Source organism: Octodon degus, unplaced genomic scaffold, assembly GCF_000260255.1.
Source record: "Octodon degus isolate 3935 unplaced genomic scaffold, OctDeg1.0 scaffold00006, whole genome shotgun sequence".
Classification (NCBI taxonomy): domain Eukaryota; kingdom Metazoa; phylum Chordata; class Mammalia; order Rodentia; family Octodontidae; genus Octodon; species Octodon degus.
In genome coordinates this window covers 32362518-32382966 of record NW_004524582.1, presented here as the reverse complement: position 1 = coordinate 32382966, position 20449 = coordinate 32362518, and the positions used below count along the sequence as shown (strand labels likewise).

General features: G+C 46.6%; 1 protein-coding gene and 1 pseudogene across 2 annotated transcripts in view; both read left to right on the top strand.

Moving 5' to 3' along the window:
- The window catches only part of Fam193a (family with sequence similarity 193 member A), an 87850-nt gene that overhangs the window by 61804 nt on the left and 5597 nt on the right, over positions 1-20449 (top strand). For both annotated transcript variants that reach the window (XM_004624606.2, XM_004624607.2), the window contains exons 16-19: positions 494-677; positions 2977-3207; positions 5440-6313; positions 18081-18162. In XM_004624606.2, coding sequence (XP_004624663.1) covers positions 494-677; positions 2977-3207; positions 5440-6313; positions 18081-18162 — 1371 coding nt within the window. The remainder of the gene's footprint in view (positions 1-493; positions 678-2976; positions 3208-5439; positions 6314-18080; positions 18163-20449) is intronic.
- LOC111812473 lies at positions 17654-17736 on the top strand (annotated as a pseudogene).

The window sequence follows — 20449 nt, the reverse complement described above, 5'->3', positions numbered from 1 at the left end:
TACATCTGACCATTGACACCATCAGGGTGCACCTTACTTTTGAATTATATTTTGTCTACCATGGGTAGTATCAGAAGAAAATAAATTGTGTAGGATAGAGCACAGGGCCACTGTCAGCAGGTTTTTCTAAGTTCAGGCTGTCCTTGACCTCTCTGTGTAGCCTCTACTGGCCTTGTGGTTTTCCTGAGTGCTGGGATTACAGCTGTACCATTCTTATGACACTTGGCCATGTGACGCCATCCTGCCTCCTCCTTGGTACAGAGTAGGGGTAGCAGGGACAGGCAATGCAATCAGAGAAGACATGGGAGCCTGGTACCTGCTCAGGGATGCTTGCTGAGTGTCAGCGTGACCTCTGTGCGTGTGCGCCAGCTAGCATTGTTGCTGACCCTGTGGACCTGGCGCCACACGTAGCCAGTCTGTGATGTGGTCAGGAGTGCTGCAGAGCCTGAGCCTCCGGGGCAGGTGCTGCTGACAGCCATGTGTGGCTTTGTAGTGACCCTGACTGCGAAGGACACCGCTGCGAGAATGGTGTGTACGACCCGCAGCAGGACGATGGAGACGAGAGTGCCGATGAGGACAGCTGCTCTGAGCACAGCTCTAGCACCTCGACCTCCACCAACCAGAAGGAGGGCAAGTACTGCGACTGCTGCTACTGCGAGTTCTTCGGGCATGGCGGGGTAAGCGGGGTTGGGTGCACGCCCTGCCTGGGAGTCTGCTGTCCCAGAACAAAGTTGGATCTGGTCAGAAGCAGCAGTTTCATATCCAGCTTGTACTGAAAGATTTGGTCACTGTGAATTTTTTAAGTAGTTGATGACAGTAGAGGAGTATACCAAATGCATTCCGTGTAAACTGTGTGGCTACTTAGAGCAGCACTGACTGGACATTTGAGTCCTCTTGTTGGCGGGATACAAAAGATACTGACACATCTTCCACTTCGCATCTTTCCACAGCAGTGATTCTGTTTCAGCAAGCAAATACCATCCTATGGGATGATGTCTTGGTTACTTTTTTCATTGCTGAGACAAAATATCCAACACCAAGAAAGGTTTATTTTGGCTCACAGTTTGTAAAGGTTTCAGTCCATAGTCGGCTGCTCCAAGGCAGGTTGGCAGGGCAGAGGGGCATTGCAGAAGAGACGGGCAGCAAGACAAGTAGTGGCCCAGTGCTGCTTCTGTCCCCATATACCAGGGCGGGGCACCCTCAACCTCGCATCACACCCCCACTCCAGCCACCTCCAGAACACCCTGCCTAGGACCCCACGAGGTTTGGGGAGGGGCACCTAGAGACTGATAGGGGCTTTTGGACAGAGGGCATCGCAGCAGAGAAACGGGCAGAAGGAAAAGGGAAAGGAGCTTTATTATCTCTGAGGACACAGAGGATCTGGGAAGAGAAGGGATTCTCTGAACTGGAACAAAGGGAGGCTGAGGCTTTACGGCCTTTTTGGCAGGAGTGGAGTCTGAGAGGGATGTTTAGATAGACCTGAGGAGCTGATTGGGGTCTTTCCTGAGATGGTGGGAAAGGAGAAAGGAAACTGCACCCTGGGCTGAGTTGGAGAAGCAGCGGGGAGGTGGTCTCCGGGATGATAAGCTGTTGTTTTCAGGGCTTCAGCCATATTCGGTGACCAGCATAATAGTTCAGTAATTCATACTGGGGCCAGAACCTATCAGAAAAAGGTATAATAGAGGGCTAGAGGGAAATGCAGGACACCCTGGTCTTTGTTTCTGGCAGTAGATCTGTCTGCGTTTCCTGCAGTGTGGGCATGGTTTTAGTATGAGCAGCATGGCAGCTAATGAGGCATGGTGGTATACTCCTATAGTCCCAGCGCTCAGGAGTCTGAGGCAGGAGCATCCTTGTGAGTTCAGGCCCATCCTACACTTCATAGTGAGATCCTGTCTCAAAAAACAAAAGCAGGTGGAGCAGGACTGAGAGCAGTAAAGCACTGAAAAGGAAGTTTATAAATGGATAGAAAGCCTCTGAACTTTTGGCATGGGCCGATAGTGTTGTTCATGTCCCTTAGGCATAAGTGTCCATTTTGATATACCAGGAAGAACTGATTGGAGCAGTCGTGTCACTTTGCATAAGGTGACATGATCAGAAATAACAGTGGGATCAAACATAGTCTAGAAAATGACAAATTGAGGTGACTATTCATCAGCTTTAACTGTAAGAACTACACTTGTGGTTATGTAACAAAATCAGAAAATTGTATGTAGTAAATAAGCCCTCAGTGTGGCAGTTTTATCCTCAGGGTAGAAAATCTAAAAGTGGTTAGTGGAAAAGCAGAGAATTAGAAGAGGAAGTTGTTAGAAGTAAGACTGGAGGACAAATTTTGTGAAATTGGTAGACAGGAAAGAAAGGAGGAAGAAATAACACAAGAACAGAACAACAGCAATAACAAAAACTAGAACCTGTTCACACTCATTTAAACAAGAGCAATCAAGAAAAAGCAAAACAGAAAAGAGAGCCACTGTGTGGAGAGAAAGCTGCTAAGTGATGGTGAAATGATGGAATGTGTAAAAAATAACAACAGGAGCCAGAACTGAAGCTCTCGCTGTGGACAGCTTCTTGGAGTGAAAGGAGAGGCGTACTAAATATGAAGACGTGATGGACTATATGTAAACTTAAAAGTTTAAAAAATTCACTTATGGGCTAGGGATATAGCTTGGTGGCATAAGCACTTGCCTGGCAAGCACAAGGTCCCAAGTTCAATCCCTGGTGCCACCAAAAAGAAAAATTTTTCTCACTTACATTTATATTACCTGATTTTCATAGCTATATAAAGCCTCAGCAAGGTAAGTGCCAAAATACAACTTTAAGGTAATGGAGATGGTTTTTTCTGTTCATGCCATTTATTTATCTTGTTAATTTTCATAATGAGCATTAATTTTTTAATAACAGGCAATTTTAGAGGGATGTGCCTTAATTTGTTACGTTCACATTTATAGCGTAGTTTAGCTGTGTTCTTACTTGTTTTAGCCTCCAGCTGCACCAACAAGTAGAAATTATGCAGAAATGAGGGAAAAACTTCGTTTACGGCTGACCAAGAGGAAGGAAGAGCAGCCTAAAAAAATGGATCAGATTTCAGAACGGGAAAGTGTCGTTGACCATCGAAGGGTAGAGGATTTGTTACAGTTTATAAACAGCTCAGAGACCAAGCCTGTAAGCAGTACGCGGGCAGCCAAGCGAGCCAGGCACAAGCAGAGGAAGGTAAGCAGTGGCTCCGTGGTTGCTACTCCGTGGGGTGCTACTCCGTGGAGTGCTACTCCGTGGGGTGCTACTCTGTGGGGTGCTGCGTAGGTTTAGTGGCAAGGTGGTGCTTATGGAGGTCAGAGCTGGGCAGCATGGTTCTCTTGGCCTGAACTGGAAGCTGGTTAAAACCTCACTTTGTTTGAATTTCCAGGACACCTTCAGATCCTATGCTGGCAGGTATAGGGTGGCAGAGCCTCTGTAGCTCTATCTGTGACCAATTTTTTTCTCAAGGAGGTGACAGTGAGAGCGAGGTGGACCTCAGTATAGAATGGGGGGGGGCAGCAATAGTGCCTTTTTTTTTTTTTTTTTTTTTGCGGTACCGAGGATTGAACTCAGGGCCTTGCGCTTGCTAGGCAAGCACTTACTCTACTGAGCTATCCCCCGGCCCCCAAAAGTGCCTTTGGTATGAGATGATACCAGGCCCCAGCAGATCCTCTTGAGGGGCAGGCTGAGCATCTACTGTCCATGCTCCTTTTGTTTTTGACAAACTGAGCATTTCAGATGCTGGTCAGTATGTGACATTGAATAAAGGGTGAAGAGTCACTGGAGCAGCTGGGCTCAACACTCACTCTCCTTCAAGTGGCTTCCTATCGCTACTTTCTGCGCAGCCCATGTTACAAGGTGTCAGATTGTGGGCTGTGGCGGCTGCCCATGCCTGTGGACTCACTTAGTGGCCTCGCTTAAGGGCCGCTGGGAGCTAGTCTACAGTCATGGCAGAGGGTACACCTGCCAGCCTGTGTGGGCACACAGGCATTCAGCTGACCTTGGAGCACAGCTCTGCATCCTGTGATGGGCAAGGGACAGACTGAACCCCCCGCAGAGACTTTGGCTTTCTTATACACAGCAAGGATTTTCATTAATTTTTACTTCAATTGTCAAGTAATTTAAAAAGTCATGTATTTGCCTAACATGTGTAAGGCTCTGTTGTCACTTCCCAGGCCCCATAATCACTACCCCAAACAAAAACAGCTAGTGTAGAATGCCTCTTAAAAATATTTCCAAAGATAGTTGGGCATGGGTCACGCATGTGTAGTGCAGGCTACTCCTCACCTGGAGACAGGAATATCACAAATTTGAAGCCAGCCTGGGCAACTTAGCAAAACACTGTCTGTCTGTCTCTCACTTTTTATCTCTACCTACGTACACCTATGTGGTAAGATGTGTAATAACACACATAGTGAGAATTTAAATTTGGCCAGGACCTTTTTTTTTTTTTTTTTTTCTGGCAGTGTTTTATAAGTTTGTCCCAAGCACTAGCTGTTTTGGAGTTCAGCGATGAAAGAAGCCATGCTTCTTGGGAGGGGGGGGGCTGTGGGGGGTGCGTGCGCGTGTGCATGCATGCGCACCTGTGTGTATTGGAGGATCTTTCTGTGATTGTGTAGTTTGGACTGCTCTCAAACTCACTGTGTAGCCCAAGCTGACCTGAAAGCTTCATTCCTCCTGTCTTGAACTGGGATTACAGATGAGCCCCACCATGCCTGGCTGCTCCTCACTCTTAACGGCTTTGTTTCTAAACACAAGGAATGCTTTTCATTTGTTGCACTCCTGGAATATACATCACGAGTAAAATGCAGTCTTCACTTGAGATGCAATTATTTTTTTCCCAAGGTAGACCACAAAGAGGAAGCATTGTCTTATATGCTGTGTAATATTGAATATTCTGGATGTCATTTGCTCTGTCACACTAGTGAAAATATATGGGGACTTTTGTTTGTCTTTGAGGTGGGAAGGAGGGCCTAGCTTTTTGGCTACACTTTGCACACAACTTGTTGATGCAGGTAAGTGCAGCAGCCCTGCTGCCATGGGCTTCCTGTGTGGCCTCAGGTCACTCACCAGGCCAGGCAAAAAATATTCTTTAAGACACATCGCGGCAGAAGCCAATCTTCAGGACGTAGGACAGCAGCTGCTTTGGTAGCTGCTGTTTCAAGTGCCATGCATCTTGTGGCATTTTGTTAGCCCATCTCCTAATAAAGCTAGCATATTCCTCGGTAGATAAATAAAATCTGGATGACTTCCTTAGAGTGACATAAGAAAAGGCAGGTGTGTTAAAGTTTTGACTTGTTATTGCCCCCTTCATAGTTAATATCCAGTCATGTGATTGACTTTTTAAATTGCCTTAGTTTTCTGTATGTCTCAATCCCTGGAATTTTTAGTGTGGTCTTAAGCCACCTTCTCTTTCTGCATTGGCAGCTAGAGGAGAAGGCACGCCTGGAAGCCGAAGCCAGGGCACGCGAGCACCTGCACCTGCAGGAGGAGCGGCGGCGGCAGGACGAGGACGAGGAGGAAGATGAGGAAGATGAAGAGCAGCGCTTCAAGGAGGAATTCCAGCGGCTTCAAGAGCTGCAAAAGTTAAGAGCTGTGAAAAAGAAGAAGAAAGATAGGCCCAGCAAAGACTGTCCCAAGTTGGACATGCTGGCTAGGAATTTTCAGGCAGTGACAGAGTCTGTCACTAACTCTGAAAATTTCCACAATGGCTCAGTAGAGCAGACTGAAGAACCAAAAACCTCATCTCACTCCCCTTCCAGACACACGAACCACTCGGAGCCCAGGCCAGGCCTGGGGCCCACCGGGGACACTGTAGACCCTGCTGTGGACACCAGGGACTCCAAGCTTCTCCTCCCCAGGGAGGGCGGCGGGAAGCAGCATGAGCCTCTTGCTTTTCTCCTCGACATGATGCATCACCATAAAGAGGGAAATGGCAAACAGAAGTTAAAGCAGACTGCCAAGACCAATGGCGAAGCAGCGAGGAAGCCCACAGAGTGCCCCCGAGCGCCCGAAGGGCTGCCTAAGCCACGGGCCCAGACGGACCCAAAGACTAAGGTGCTTGAGCTCACTTCTCTTACAGAGCAGAAAAGAGAGGAGAGAAAAGCCAATAGTAACAACAATAACAAAAAGCAGCTGAACCACATAAAGGAGGAAAAGTCAACCCCAGTCCCTCCTGAGCCTCCCTCTCCCAACCAGCATCCGCAGAACGGTCGGCTGATACTGGCTGGCTCTCCCCAGCCAAAGGGCAAGAGCAAGAAGAGCAAGAAGAAGAAAGGAGACCGAGCCAGCAGTTCACTTGGTAAATATAGAGCACAGGGAGGAGTTCAGGCTTCTGGCTGTGAGTGTTCTGTATGAGTCATGGTGGCATGGCTGTCCATAACATCCCCTGCTGCACTGGGATGCCACTTACCTGTCCCTTTCTGTATACTCATCATGACATTTGTCAACAGCAAGAGGCACGTGGCTGTGGTTGTTTAGTATTGTTATTTTGAAATAATTTTAGACTTCTCAGAAAGCTATATTAAGACACAGTTTTTCTAGGCGTGGCAGCGCACACCTATAATCCCAGCACTTGAGAGGCTGAGGCAGGAGGATCACTGTGAGTTTGAGACCAGCCTGGGCTACAAAGTCAGCTCAAGGCCAGCCTGAACTGCATAGCAAAATCCTGTCTCCAAAAAACAACAACAACAAAAAAAAAAACATGGTTTTTTCTGAATATTTTTAATCTGTGGTTGGTTGAATTCACAAATAGGAAACTGGTGGCCACTTTCTGTCCTGTCTTTCCACAATCAAGTTGACATTTCCCCTTTGCTAATTAGTGAATCTTAATGTCTACATTATAAGTGGTGACTTGCAAATAATGCAGACCATCTACTGCCTCAGTGTTGTGTGTATTCAGCAGCTTTCCTCTTGCTGGACCTGACACCCAGAGAAGCAGCTTGAAGGAAGAAGGTTGCATTTAGCTGTGTTTGTGGGATGCTTCAGTCTGTGGTTGGCTGGCTGCAGGACAGGAGTATCATGGCAGAAGTATCATTCAGTTCATGAATGCAGAAGCAGAGCAGTGGAACAGCACCAGAGAGAGAGCCAGGAACCAAATATAAGTACCAGGGCTCGAACTCGGGACTTTGTGTTTGCCATGCAAGTGCTTATGCCACTGAGCTCTGCTAAGCATTTCTTAATCCAGTGAAGTTGACGTTTAGGGTTAACTGTCAAGATCCACCCCTTGTCAGCTTTACACCTGAACATATGTCTCCCTAAGCCGTACTTAATCTTTTTTTTTTTTTTAATTTTTTTTTTATTTTTTTTGTGTGTGTGTGTGTGTGTGTGTGTGTGTGTGTGTGGCCAGCTCAGCCCACCAGGGGGCGGGGCTGGCTGGCATGTGGTGCTGGGGGACCGAACCGTGGTCCCTGTGCTTTAGCTACAGCTTGTTCCAAGTAGGTGCTTCAGACCACCGAGCCATCTCACCAGCCCCGCCGTACTTAATCTTAAAATAAAGGTAATAGCAAGTGTTGTGAAGAGCATCCCAGGGAACCAGTTTTCCAGGAGGCCTTTCTAGAGCAAAGGTTTCAAAGATCCTTTCTTGGACTAGGGAGATAGCTCAGTGATATAAGCGCCTGCGTGGCAAGTGTAAGGTCATGAGTTCAATCCCTGGTACCACACACACAAAACAAAGATTCTTTTCTCAAATGAAAAGTTGAAAAAAAAAAAAGTTGACACCTGTGCACCATAGAGTTGGAAGTAGATGGAGTCTTACTGATTGGCCCTGTACAAAATACTTGTTTTTTTGATGGTGCTAATCTGTTTGCCAGCCACACTTCCTGTGTCCCTAGCTTCAAACACTGGTCCCTGTGGGACCAGTTTCTTCAAGTATTTCTCTTCTGACTTTTGCCTACAGATTTCATAGTAAATCTGGTTAAAGCAGCCAACAATAGCCATACAGCCTGAATGTTGGCTTGTGTTGAAATTTCCTCTTCTAGGTTAATTAATTGACCACTCTTAATCTCAGCCTCTCACAAAGTTGCAGAAGATGGGCAGAGTGTAGACAAATTTTCTGCACAAGATAATAAACTTGGAGCCGGGTGTGGTGCCACACATGCCTGTGATCCCCCCACTAAGGAGGCTGAGACAGGAAGATTACTGCAAGTCCAAACTGCATTGGTCATAGCAAGACCCTGTATCAAAAACAAACAAAAAAATAAACCTGGCTTCTAGTCCAAGTGGCCATGGAATCCTTGATTTTGACTTGCACCTTCCTCAGCATTCCTGTTAGTGCTCTGGTCTGCTGAATTGAACCAGAATTCCACATCAAGCTCTGCTGGCAGCATTCTAAGGCTTCTCTAGCCAGCATCCTCAAACCTTTCCAAATATACCCTGCAAACCAGTTCTAAAGCTCTACACTATATGATCAGATGCAGTCTTAACAGCGACTCCACTTCTCTTGCTACCATTTTCTACGTTGGTCAGCTTTGCTGTTGACTAAGCACAATACCCAACATTCACAACTTAAAGGAGAAGCTGAATTTAGTTCACAGGTTGAGGGGATTTGGTCCATAGCTGACTCCAAGGCAGCAGCACTGTGGTGCGGTGCTGCTTAGTTCATGGGAGCAGAGAAGCAGAACAGTGCCGGAGAGGATGGTGTGAGGAACCAGGTAGAGAATCGGAGGTGACTCCTGTGTGATGCACTCGCAGGTACTCAGGGCCATCCCCTACTAAGCTGCTAGGCACTTTTTTGTTTTTTCTTTTGTTTTGGTCTTTTTGAAACAGGGTCTTGCTATGCAGCCCAGGCTAGTCTCAAGCTTGCAGCAGTCCTGCCTCAGCCTCCTGAGTGCTGGAATTACAGGCGTGTGCCACCATGCCCAGTGCTGCTAGGCATTTCTTAATTTAATCAAGTTGACCTATCAGAATTTACTGGTCAGTGTGCATTTTTAAAAAATTGGTGCATGTTGCAGTACATAATGATCACGTGTTTATAGTATGTAATGATGGTGTGTCTCGTGGGGAGCAGCTGTATGTGCACACCGCATCCTCCTCCTCCTTTTTTAATCTTGTTTCCTTCCCAGCGCCTCCGTCTCTTGCCATGTACTAAAAGATGTGTCTTGCCACTTCCTGCTGTCCGTTTTTGTTTTTTTTTTTCTTTATTTATATGTTTGATTTCTTGTATAAGAGAAACAGTGCAATATTTAAGGACTTACCAAGCCAGTCCCTTTACAGGATGCCCAAAAATTGGATATTTTGGTTAGTTTTTATAAGATAATGGGAAATACAAAAATGACAATTTGGGGCCTGGGGAGATAGCTCAGCGGTTTAAGCACCTGCCTGGTGAGCGGAAGGACCCAGTTTCAATCCCTGGTTCCGCATCCATGCTGGCCCTGGGCATGGTGATATATGCCTGTAATCCTGTAACCCCAGTGCTGGGGAGGCTGAGACAGTAGGATCACTAGGAGTCCAAAATGTGTAGTGGAAAAAAAAAAAAAAAGTGTAGTGAGATCCTATACTAAACAAATAAATAAATAAATAAAATAAGGGCTAGCCAGATAGCTCAGTGGATTAAAGTGCCTGCTTAGGCAAACATAGGGACCAGGGTTTGATCCCAGGGGGCGCTGAGACAGCGATTAAGACTGGGCATGGTGGTGTACCCCTATAACCCCAGCACTTGGGAGGCTGAAAACAGAATTGCTACAAGCCCAGTCTGTGTAGTGAGACCCTGTAGACCCTATACTAAATACATAAAATTTAAATAAATAAACAAATGATTTGTTTAAAATGACAGTTTTGCGCCTGTAATCCCAGCTCTTGCGAGGTTGTAAACAGGCAGATCATTAAGAGTCTAATAGTGAGACCCTGAACACCCTGTAGACCCTTCCCTGAAATGTAAAAAATAAAAAAATGACAGTTTTATCAGATTTATTCAAAATTCTTCCGTGGGGCCGGGAAGATGGCTCAGTAGAATAAGTGCTTACCTGGTAAGCCCAAGGGCCTGAGTTCAATCCCTTTTTTTGGTTCCGCCAAAAAAAAGAAAATTTCTGTACATGGTATGTTTTAAAACATTCAGCACACAGAGGAACATTACAGTCTGGATAATAGTATCTAGTCTCTTGAATTTTTTTTTGCATTGTTGTCTTTCTTTGAACAACACACTCTGCTGTGTTAGCCTTTCCTTTTTTGTGTGTGCTGTGTAATTTCTCTAAAATATCTACCCGCTAATGTTGAAGACTTCAAGGATGGATATCCTGGTTGGCATTTTGCTGTTACTTATTTTTCATTTACTGAATCTTATTAGATCTAATCTTAAATTGTAGATGACTTTTTGAATCTCCTTGTTTCTAATAACAAATAGGTTCTATATTGTTTGTCAGAAGGTCCATCAGTATTTTATAATAAAATTAAAATTACAATAAAATTTTTTCCTTGCTTTTTTGATTGCAGAATGCCTTATTAGATGTTAGTCAAGTCTGTCAATACCATCCATTGAGTTATTATAATCGTAGGTCGTTGTTGGACTTTTTTATTTCTCGTAAAAACAAGAATCAAATGACAGGGCCGGCCAGATAGCTGAGTGAATTAAAGCACCTGCCAGCATGCCATGCCAGCCCCGCCCCAGGGGCGCACTGAAACAGTGATTGAGTCTGAGCGTGCTGGTTCGCGTTTGTAATCTCAGCACTTGGGAGGCTGAAAACAGGAGGATCACTATGAGTCTGTTCTGTGTAGTGAGACCCTGTGCACCCTATACTAAACGCACTGTAAAAAATAATAAAAAATAAAAAGAATCGAATGACAGGCTGGTGAGACAGCTCAGCAGTCTAAAGCGCCTGCTTAGACAAAGTGCAGGCACCACGATTCAATCCCTTGTGCCACATGCTTAACCAGCCCTGCCCAGGCTGAGCCAACCACAAAAATAATAAATCGAATGACACCTGACTGAACGTGGGTGGAGTACGCTGCTCAGTGGCGGGGCTCCTGTGTCTGATTCATTTCCCCCAGCTTGGTCTCAGGGCACGTCGGTGTTCTGCAGCTGACTCCGACCTCATGGCGTGCACTCTTGCCTCCCCAGCGCATCTGCGCAGCGAGAGCTGGGTCCCACAGCCACAGCACGTTGGCCAGCATCTTCAGGCCTGGGACGCGAACGGAGGGGTTCAGCGTTGCCTGCTGCCCTTACCACTGTAGAAAACTGGGAACTTGCTTGCTTTTACTTTTACACAAAGAGTACCATGCCACAGATAATCTTTTTACCATTTTTCCCTCATATATTCTATGAAGTGCTCTAGATTGATTCATAGCCATCTTCCTTCTCCTTTTGCCAGCTGAAGAGTACCTTTTTATTGTCCTCCTGCTTAGCCATTTTCCTTTTCATCAGCAATTAAGTTGTTCCCAGGGCTCCACAGTTACTGAGCTGCAGTGAATAGTCCTGTGCACCTTGAGGCAGAAGTAGGGCTTCTGGATCGCCAGAGAGGCCTCGTGCCGCACTCCACGGTGGGGTCCAAGCATGGCCAGCTGACAGACACAGTGCTCAGGTGTCATCGTGGTGCCACTCCGTTAGCTAGAACCACTCCTTCCTCATTTCATTGGCATTTTCTTCTGAGGTCAGTTAATGTTTAGGAGCTGTTTCTCTATCTTTCCTGTGAGATTTCTGTTCATACTCTTTTTTTTTTTTTTTACAGTACTGAGGATTGAACTCGGGACCCTGCGCTTGCCAGGCAAGCACTTATTCTACTGAGCTATCTGCTATCTCCCCAGGCCCTCTTTTCTTACTTTGTACTGTAATTTTTTCCCAGTACCAAGAATGGATCCCAGGGCCTTGTGCATAGTAGGCAAGCCACTCTACCACCGAGCTACAGCCTGAGCCCTTATTTTTATAAATTCTTAGTGTGTTAGGGGCTTTAGCCCGTTAACTGTGTAATATGGTGCAGACCTTCCCCCAGTTCATAAGCTGTCTTCTGACTTTGTGAGTGTCTTTCAGCCAAGTGGATTTTTTCTTTTCTTTTTTTCTTTTATGCAGTTTGCCAATCCTTTACTACCTTAGAGTTTGAATGATTGTTGGAAAGCTTTGCACTGCCACCAAGGTTGCGGAGGAACGCACCTAATTGCTTCTAGCTTTTGTGCGATTCCCTTCCACCAGTTTAGATCCCTGATACATTGGGAACTTGTGTATGGAGTGAGGTATGGATCTAATCCTTTTTCCCAATGTTGCCTTAGTACTGATGGTTACAGAATGTAGCTGAGCCTGGTGGTATGTGCCTGTAAATCTTAGCATTGAGGGAGACTGAGGCAGGAGGCCATGAATTTGAAGCTAGCCTAAGCTACATAATGAGACTCTGTCTCAAAATTTAAAAATTTAAAATGACTTGAGAACATAGTTGAGCACATTCTAGGTTCAGTCCCAGTATCAAAGGTGGGAGGGCACAGAAGTGGTGGTACATGCCTATGATCTAGCACTCTAGAAGGCTGAGGCAGGAAAATCACAAGTTTGAGCCCAGCTTGGGCAACTCAGCTCTGTGACTTAGTGTGACCCTTTGTCAAAGTAATATCTAAAAAAGAGAGGGGAACAGCTCAGTGTGAAGCCCTTGGTCACCCCCAGGACTAAAAAGGAGGGCAAAGAAAAGAAGTGGGTCCTGCTCCTGTGGACTTGCTGCCGCTTTGTCCTGCAGTACATCTCCATAGGGACCTGGGTCTGTTCTGCATGTTATTCTTATTGTCTCTGTTTCTGTTGTCACCACAGCAAGTGTGTATTTTAAACGTGTGCAGATCTCTGCTCCTCGCCTCGTAAGTTTCCTTTTTCAGCGTTCTTGCCCTCTGTGCCTGTGTTTCCATGCCCCCTTCAATGCCAGTGTGCCTAGCCGTGTGGAAGTGCCCTTCCGCATCTCAGTAGAATTGCATGAGTAGGGTTATGTGGGCATTTGTTCAAGCCTACTTTGGGGCCTTCAGAGATGTTTTAAATTTTTCCCATCAATTCTCCACATTACTTACTGCATTTATTCCTAAGTAATCACCTTTATTTTTAGCTTAGAGTGTTATCTACCATGTTCACTTAACTTTACAGTCCTTCATGGAGCCACTGTCACTTGTCACCATTGAGCACTTTAAATGTGGCTTGTCCAAATTGAGAGATGTAAGCATAAGGTACACACTGGCTTTTTAAAAATCTAGTATAAAAAAATGAAATCTTTTATATAATTTTATGTTAATTACATGTTGTAATGTCTCATGACTTATTACATAGTTATTAAGATTAATTTCTCCAGTTCTTGATTTGTTAAAATATGGCCCCTAACAAATCTTAAATTAGACATGTGAAGCCAGAACTGTGGCACACACCTGTAACCCCAGCACTTGGGAGGCTGAGGCAGGAGGATCGTTGTGAGTTGGAGACCAGCCTGGGCTACAAAATGAGCTCAAGACCAGCCCAGGCTGCTTAGTGAGACCATGTCTCCAAAACACAAAAAGAAAAAAACAAACACCTGGCCTTGTGAGCGGGGTGGTACCTCTGCTGGAGCGTGCTGCCTGACTGGTGCAAATCCCTAGGCCTCTGAGTGTGTCCTCTTACCTTCCTCATGTCCTCCTAAGCAGAAGTGTCTCTGGTGTTTTCACCTTGAGGGAGCTGCTGACCGGATCATACAGGCTCCTTTTCTTTCTTTGCACCAGCCATGAACGCAGGACCTCGCGCTTGCTGGGCCACTGAGCTGTATCCGCAGCCGAGGTGCTGACCAGAGAGCTGAGGCTTATTTAAGGAAACACTTCCTGAGTGTGTTTATGAGTCGTGAGTGTTGAATTTTAGCAATGATTTTCTAGCATTTGTGAAAATAGTCATGATGTTTCTTCTCAGGCCTATTTCTGTGGTGCATTGTATCAGTTACCTAGCACTGACACAACCTTACATTCCAACGAAATGCACTTGATTGTGGTAAATTATATTCTTTGGTTTTGGGTTCTTTTTGCTGTTGACTTTATTTATGTTGTACTGTTTTTACAGTGATTTTCTGCTTGCTCCATAAAAAGAAGTAGGACGTCTTTCGGTTTATGTTTCATTTTCCATATTCTGGAACACCTCATGCTGCTTTGGGACTATCTAGGCTGGGAAGTTTGATTGAATTTTACTGAATCTGTACAGTTGTGTGGGCCTGCTGCTTTGGTGAGGTAGTTCTTTGGTGGCATTTGCTCTTTCCTCCTGGAAGTCAGTCTAATGTTCTAGATACAATGAGGTTAGTTTGGAAAACTACCTTTCCATAGCAAATTTGCCTTTGCACCTGACTTTTCAAATGTATGTGCATAGACACCTGTAGGGCAGAGTCGTATTTTGTTTTAAATTTCTTTTCAGTGGTTATTGGCTTTTGCTTTTCCTTATTTTGTGTACTCATGCTTCTTGTTTTGCCTGAGTCAGTGATTTTTCTGCTTTAATGAGTTTGACCTTTTTTCCTGTACCTCACTAAATTCTGCTTTTATCTTTATTTTCTCCGTGTACTTCTTTTGTCTTCCTTGTTCTTTTTCTAGCTTTTTGACTGAGAAAGTTTGTTTTCATTTCCTCACTTTTATTAATAAAAGTACTTTAGCACTTGGAGCTTCCTTCTGATCGTTGTTTTTAAGTGTATAGCATAGTCTTTTAGATAATTTTTCCATTAGTTTTTTGTTTTCTTTTAAAGAAATTCTGGGGGCTGGTGAGATGGCTCAGTGGTCTAAAGCACCTACTTAGAACAAGCTTAGCAAAGCACAGGGACCGCGGTTCAATCCCCAGCACCACATGCCAGCCAGCCCCGCCCCCTGGTGGGCTGAGCTGGCCACACACACACACACACACACATACAATATTAAGAAATTCTGTAGGGCTGGCCAGATAGCTCAGTGGATTAGTGCCTGCTTAGGCAGACGCAGGGGCCAGGGGTTTAATCCCTGGCCTGCTGTGCCAGCCCCTCCACCAGGGTGTGCTGAGATGGCAACAGACTGGGCGTGGTAGCGTGTGACCATAATCCCAGCACTTGGGAGGCTGAAAAACAGGAAGGATCACTACAGTCTGATCTGTGTAGTGAGATCCTGTGGATTCTGCACTAAATACATTTAAAAAAAAAGAAGAAGGAGAAGAAATTCTGTAATTCCCCCATGAGTTTCCCCTTATACCCAAGTGTAACAGGCAACTTCCGAGTGCCCTCAGAGAGCCTTTTGGTTACTGTTTCTGGTTCTGTGCATCACGGTCACTGTTGTTTGTGTCTCAGCTTCATTAAAATTACTTACAGATAATCGTACTTACAGATAATACTTTGTGACTTGGCATGTTATTCATTGTGAAAGTACCTAGAGTGATGGACGCAGAGAAGAAAGGGTGTAGGCCATATCCCTGGGCCCCACTGCTAGGCTGCAGTGCATCATTACACCTCGCGACAGGCAGTGACAGAGGAGAAGGGCCCAGGGTCCCACTGTCCCTTAGGGCATGTCCTTATACCTCCTGACAGTGCCACTACCTCCCAGTAGCCTCGTCGCTGGGGCCCAACTGCACGACCTCTGGGGCGGCTGGGATCCACACCAGGGCCCTGGGGCGGTCCTGTGTGCGGGGAGGTGAGCCTGCCATGTGTTGGTCTACCGCTGCTCAGGTCTTCGTCCTCAGGGCTGCCTTGCTGCTTGATACTCTGGTTCCTGAGTGTCGTGTCTTGTGCGTGTGCACGCGCGTGTGTGCGCGTGCGCTACGTGAAGGCAGCTCTGTGTTGGTGCACACTCTTGATGTGCTGAGTGAATTGTGCTTTTCTCAGTAAAGTGTGCTTTTGGCTTGAGTTCTGCTGCAGACGGCAGCTGTTGCCTCTCCTCCTGTCGGCTCCCACCTGCCCCTGGGTAGCTTTGCTCCACCCCATTTTCTGGCCTCGGCTGGGGTTCTGCCTTATAGACCGCATAGCCCAGTGGCTTTCGGAGCCAGGTTGAGTCTCCCTCGGGAGGGTGCGCACGTGGAGCAGCATAACTGTGTAGCTGCTCTCCGGCCTGTCGGGATCTGTAGTTGCCTCTGTGCTGTCTGCAGTTCTTTTGCTGTGATAGTCTCATTCTTTCTTTCTTTCTTTTTTTTCTTTTTTTGCGGTACCAGGGATTGAACTTGGGACCTTGTGCCTGCCAGGCAAGCGCTTATTCTACTGAGCTAACTCCTTGGCCCTGCTGTGATATTTTCTTTGCACTTTTTTTTTTAATTTGGCATTGGGCAATATTGTGATTTTTTATTAGTATACTTGTCTTGGTTTGTTTCCTGCCACTTTCATAGAACGTCTGAGATTGAGTAATTTATTAGGAAAAGAGATTTATTTTGGCTTGCAGTTGTGGAGGCTGTGGTATCCGGCATCTGGCAGCTACATCGGGCAAGGCTAGGTGGCAGGCAGTAGACGGGAAGGGGGGACAGGCTCCAGGCAGCGTGTGACCCAGGCCCCAGATGCCAGTAGCCAGTGAGGACTTACTCCAAGCAAAGGGGGTCAACCTTTCATAACTGTGTGACGCAGAACACCCCAGCCTGACCTGCCTCCCCAGGGAATCAAGCCTCAGCCGTAAGTGGCCCTGCTCAGGCCTGCCTGCGGCATGCGCTCTTGTGTAGCCTCAGCGGCAGCAGGCCCATTGTGCCCTTTCTCCCTCACTTTCCCCATCCTTCTCTCCGGTTTTTCCCTTTCCTTCATTTCTTTTCTTTTCTTTTTTTTTTTTTTTTTTTTGCGGAACAGGGGATTGAACTCATATCCTTGCGTTTGCCAGTCAAGCGCTTATCCTACTGAGCCATCTCCCCAGCCCCCCTTTCCTTCATTTCTGCACCCTCAAGTAACTACACATGGCAGTTGTTTTGTCAGCTTTCTGCTGAGAGGTCACAGCCTCCACAGATATTGCCCACAGAGGGTGAAAGCACCCGAGTGTCCTCATGAGGTCAGCCGGCCCTGAGCACACAGCTCTATGCGCTTGCCCTTCCGCTTTTGTGCAGGAGACTGCAGTGGAGAGGCTGCAGGCAGTGTGGCGCTCAGGCGCCCTAAAAGCGTCTTGGGAGGACAATTCTGTGGGGATCGAGCAGGCGGAATTGCATCAGCCAGGCAAGAGGTTTGGGTGCCAAGGTGCCGCCCCTGCTGGGCTTTGATGCCTGAAAGGAGGATGCGTGCAGGAGGAAGCAGTGTGGGGTGCTTCAGGAGGTCAGGCGGGGGCAGCGTCCGGCTGTGGGAGGCAGGCTTGCCCACGGAGGAGCTCTAGGGTGCTGTGTGCTATGGGAGTCCTGTCTGCAGTGAAGAAGCTGACCTAGAACAAAACCAGGGAGGCCTCTGTTCTCTCTGCTGATGGGGGGCCAGTGCACACCTGCCCACCCGGATGTGCACTCTGGGCCTGAGCGCCAGCAGATCAAACTGCAGGGCAGAGCCAAGAGAGAAAAATTTACATGCTCAGACCTGGTTAGGACCCTGAGAGGTGGAATCGTGCTCTCCTGTTCTCAAAAAGGATTCTTTCACACTGGAGCCCGGTGTCACCAGGCTTTTCATTCAGAACAGCCAGGGCAGGGGCTGGGGAGATGGCTCAGTGGAATAAGCGCTTCCCTGGCAAGCACACAGACCTGAGTTCAGTCCCCAGTTCTGCAAAAAAACCAGCCAGCACAGCTTTGGACAAAGTGTGTTGAGGTGAATGCCTAGGAGGGCATCTCCCCAGAGGGTTGGTGTGTAGCTTTGCACAGTGGCAGTATCGTAGCCAATGAGGTTTATCCGAGGCGCGATTATTGCTAATTGAAAACTTTTCCCAGAGGGTTGGTGTCTGCATCCTTCCACAGGACACCACTGTCCACCCACCCTGCTACAGAGCCTGAGCTCAGGTCAGAGGCCAGCTCCTAAAGAGCGCCAACAGACTGGCCATGGCTGAAAGACCGCTCCACGGGAACTGGCCTGCAGGAAGCCGGGCGCTGCGGACAGGACCTAAAGCAGTCGCTGTGCTCAGCAAGCCTGAGCGAGCACACAAGGGTTTCGCCCTTCTTGGCCTTTTGCACTTCAGAGAACTGTTCCAAAAGTGGGTGCAGTTCAAAGCCAGGTGCTGAGCTCTGCGCAGTTGAGATCACTGCCACTGCATTTGATGTGCTGCTTTGCCTCTGTTTTCAGATGATGTCTTTCTGCCGAAAGATATTGACCTGGACAGTGTGGAGATGGATGAGACAGAGAGGGAGGTAGAATATTTCAAAAGGTGAGTACGAGTCCCTCCTGGACAGTGGTTGCCACATGTAGCTGGTCTTCCCTTCACGCAGCTCTCCTGTCCTGATCGAGTACTACCAGCAGGCTCACTGGCTGCTCCGCCCATTCCACATCCACACGTCCGTTCATGTTGCCATCCCACTGTGCCAGGAACCATTGCTGGCAGTGTTTTTGGCAGGGCTGGAACAGTAGGGCCATCTGGAGAAGCCTTCCAGGCCATGCTCCTGGGGGCCGTTTGAACACAGAGGTGGCCTGCCTTTGAGAGCAGAGTAGCCTTGTAGATGCTGCCTCAGCCCTCCTGATGGCAAACTCCTGCTGTTCCCTAATGTTTTGTCCACTATGTGAACTATGATGACAGAAATTTATTTTTTAAGCCACCTTGTTTTTTCTTTGGAAGTACTTTACCTTCTTTGCTTTAAGTAATATGCACAGAAGAAGCCAAGTAAAGTCAAAAATTCATGAGCTCAAAGCCAGGCATGTGGTGCACACCTGTAATCCTAGCGCACTGGAGGCTGAGGCAGGAGGATCAGGTGAGTTTGAGACCAGCCTGGGCTACATAGTGAGCTCAGAGCCAGCCCGAACCATATAGTGAAGACCCTGTCTCATAAAGCAAGCAAGAAATCAAACTCATTTGTGAAATACTAGAAAAGTTTAAATGTTCCCAGAAGTTATATCTTTCTTTCAATATGATTGGTATAGTATGTATATAAGAGGTAAAGAAAAGTATTCTCTAAGGCTAAGTGTTTGTTACAAAAACTCTTAACAACTGTGAGCCTCAACATGTGAGAAAAGAAAAAGCTGGACAGCCAGGAAGTGCCACATATCCCAGGAAGAGACATGGAAGCTGTCCTCTTGGGTTTAAGGATCACCATTCTCACTGCTCCTGTTTGCAACAGCCTGTAAAGAAGACAGTGGCGAATAAGATTAAGAAGAAGAGAGGAGACTGTCCTTATTTTTTTATGTTATGTGTATGTGTGTAAAATCTAAAACAACCTACAGGTAAATTACTTGGGTTGTGAAAGCATTTAGGCAAAGATATTTAGTATAAAATCAGTATCCGGGATTCTACTTCAATGTCATGGACCCTTAGGGTATTAAAGGACTCTTGGAGAGCCAGCCAGATAGCTCAGCAGATTAAAGTACCTGCTTAGGCTCACGCAGGGACCAGGGTTCGATCCCAGGTGTGCTGCCCCCAGGGCACACTGAGACATTGATTGGGACTGGGTTTGGTAGTGAGACCCCGTGGGCCCTGTACTGAATACATAAAATAAATAAAATAAAGGACCCTTGGGACACTTTCACTCCGTTGCCCAACCATAATCTTCTCCATTAGACTTTTTTTTTCTTTGAGACAAGGTCTCCATGATAGTTAAGGGTGGCCTTGAACTCATTATGTAATCCAGGCTGGCCTCCAACCCATGGGGATCTTCCTGCCTCAGCCTTGGAGCACTGGCGTTACACGCGTGTGCCACCATACGTGAGTGGGAATATTTTAAAATCCTAAAACAAGCAGAAGAGTTCTGTAAGAACCACCTCACTTTAGCAAAGCAGCAGACGTGCCAGGCATGGGGACTCACACCTGTAATCCCAGCACTCAGGAAAGCTGAGGCAAGATAACTGCAAGTTCAGGCCCAGCCCGAGCAGTTTAGCAACTTAGACTTCTCCCTCAAAAAATAAATAAATAAAAATTTTAAATACACACACACACACACACACACACACACACACGTTTCTACTTTTCTGTTCAGAAAATTCTGTATTAAAAGATTCTTTAACTTTAGGGAAGAAATAAAAAAAATTAAAGGAAAAAATAAAACAGATACCACAGAGATTAAAGTAAGAGAACACTAGAAATAGCTTCACTGCAGTTGATCTTTAAATGTAACTATAGGGGCTGGTGAGATGGCTCAGTGGTCTAAAGCACCTACTTAGAACAAGCTTAGCAAAGCACAAGGGACCACGGTTCAATTCCCCAGCCCCACATGCCAGCCAGCCCCGCCCCCTGGTGGGCTGAGCTGGCCACACACACGCACACACACAAATAAATAAATAAATAAAATTTAAAAAAAAAAAAAAAACTCCTTTTCCAGTTCTGCACAGTAATGGAACGGTACTTCTGCTGTTTGGTCAGACCTGCAAGGGTTCCTAGTGGAGGTCCATCTGTACCTGTGAAAGGTTGCAGCTTAAAGGTTTGTAGGTCAGGGACGCACTGCAGTAAGAAATTGGTAAACTGGCAGTAGAACTACAATATTGAAGAATAAGCAAAGACCCTAACTTAT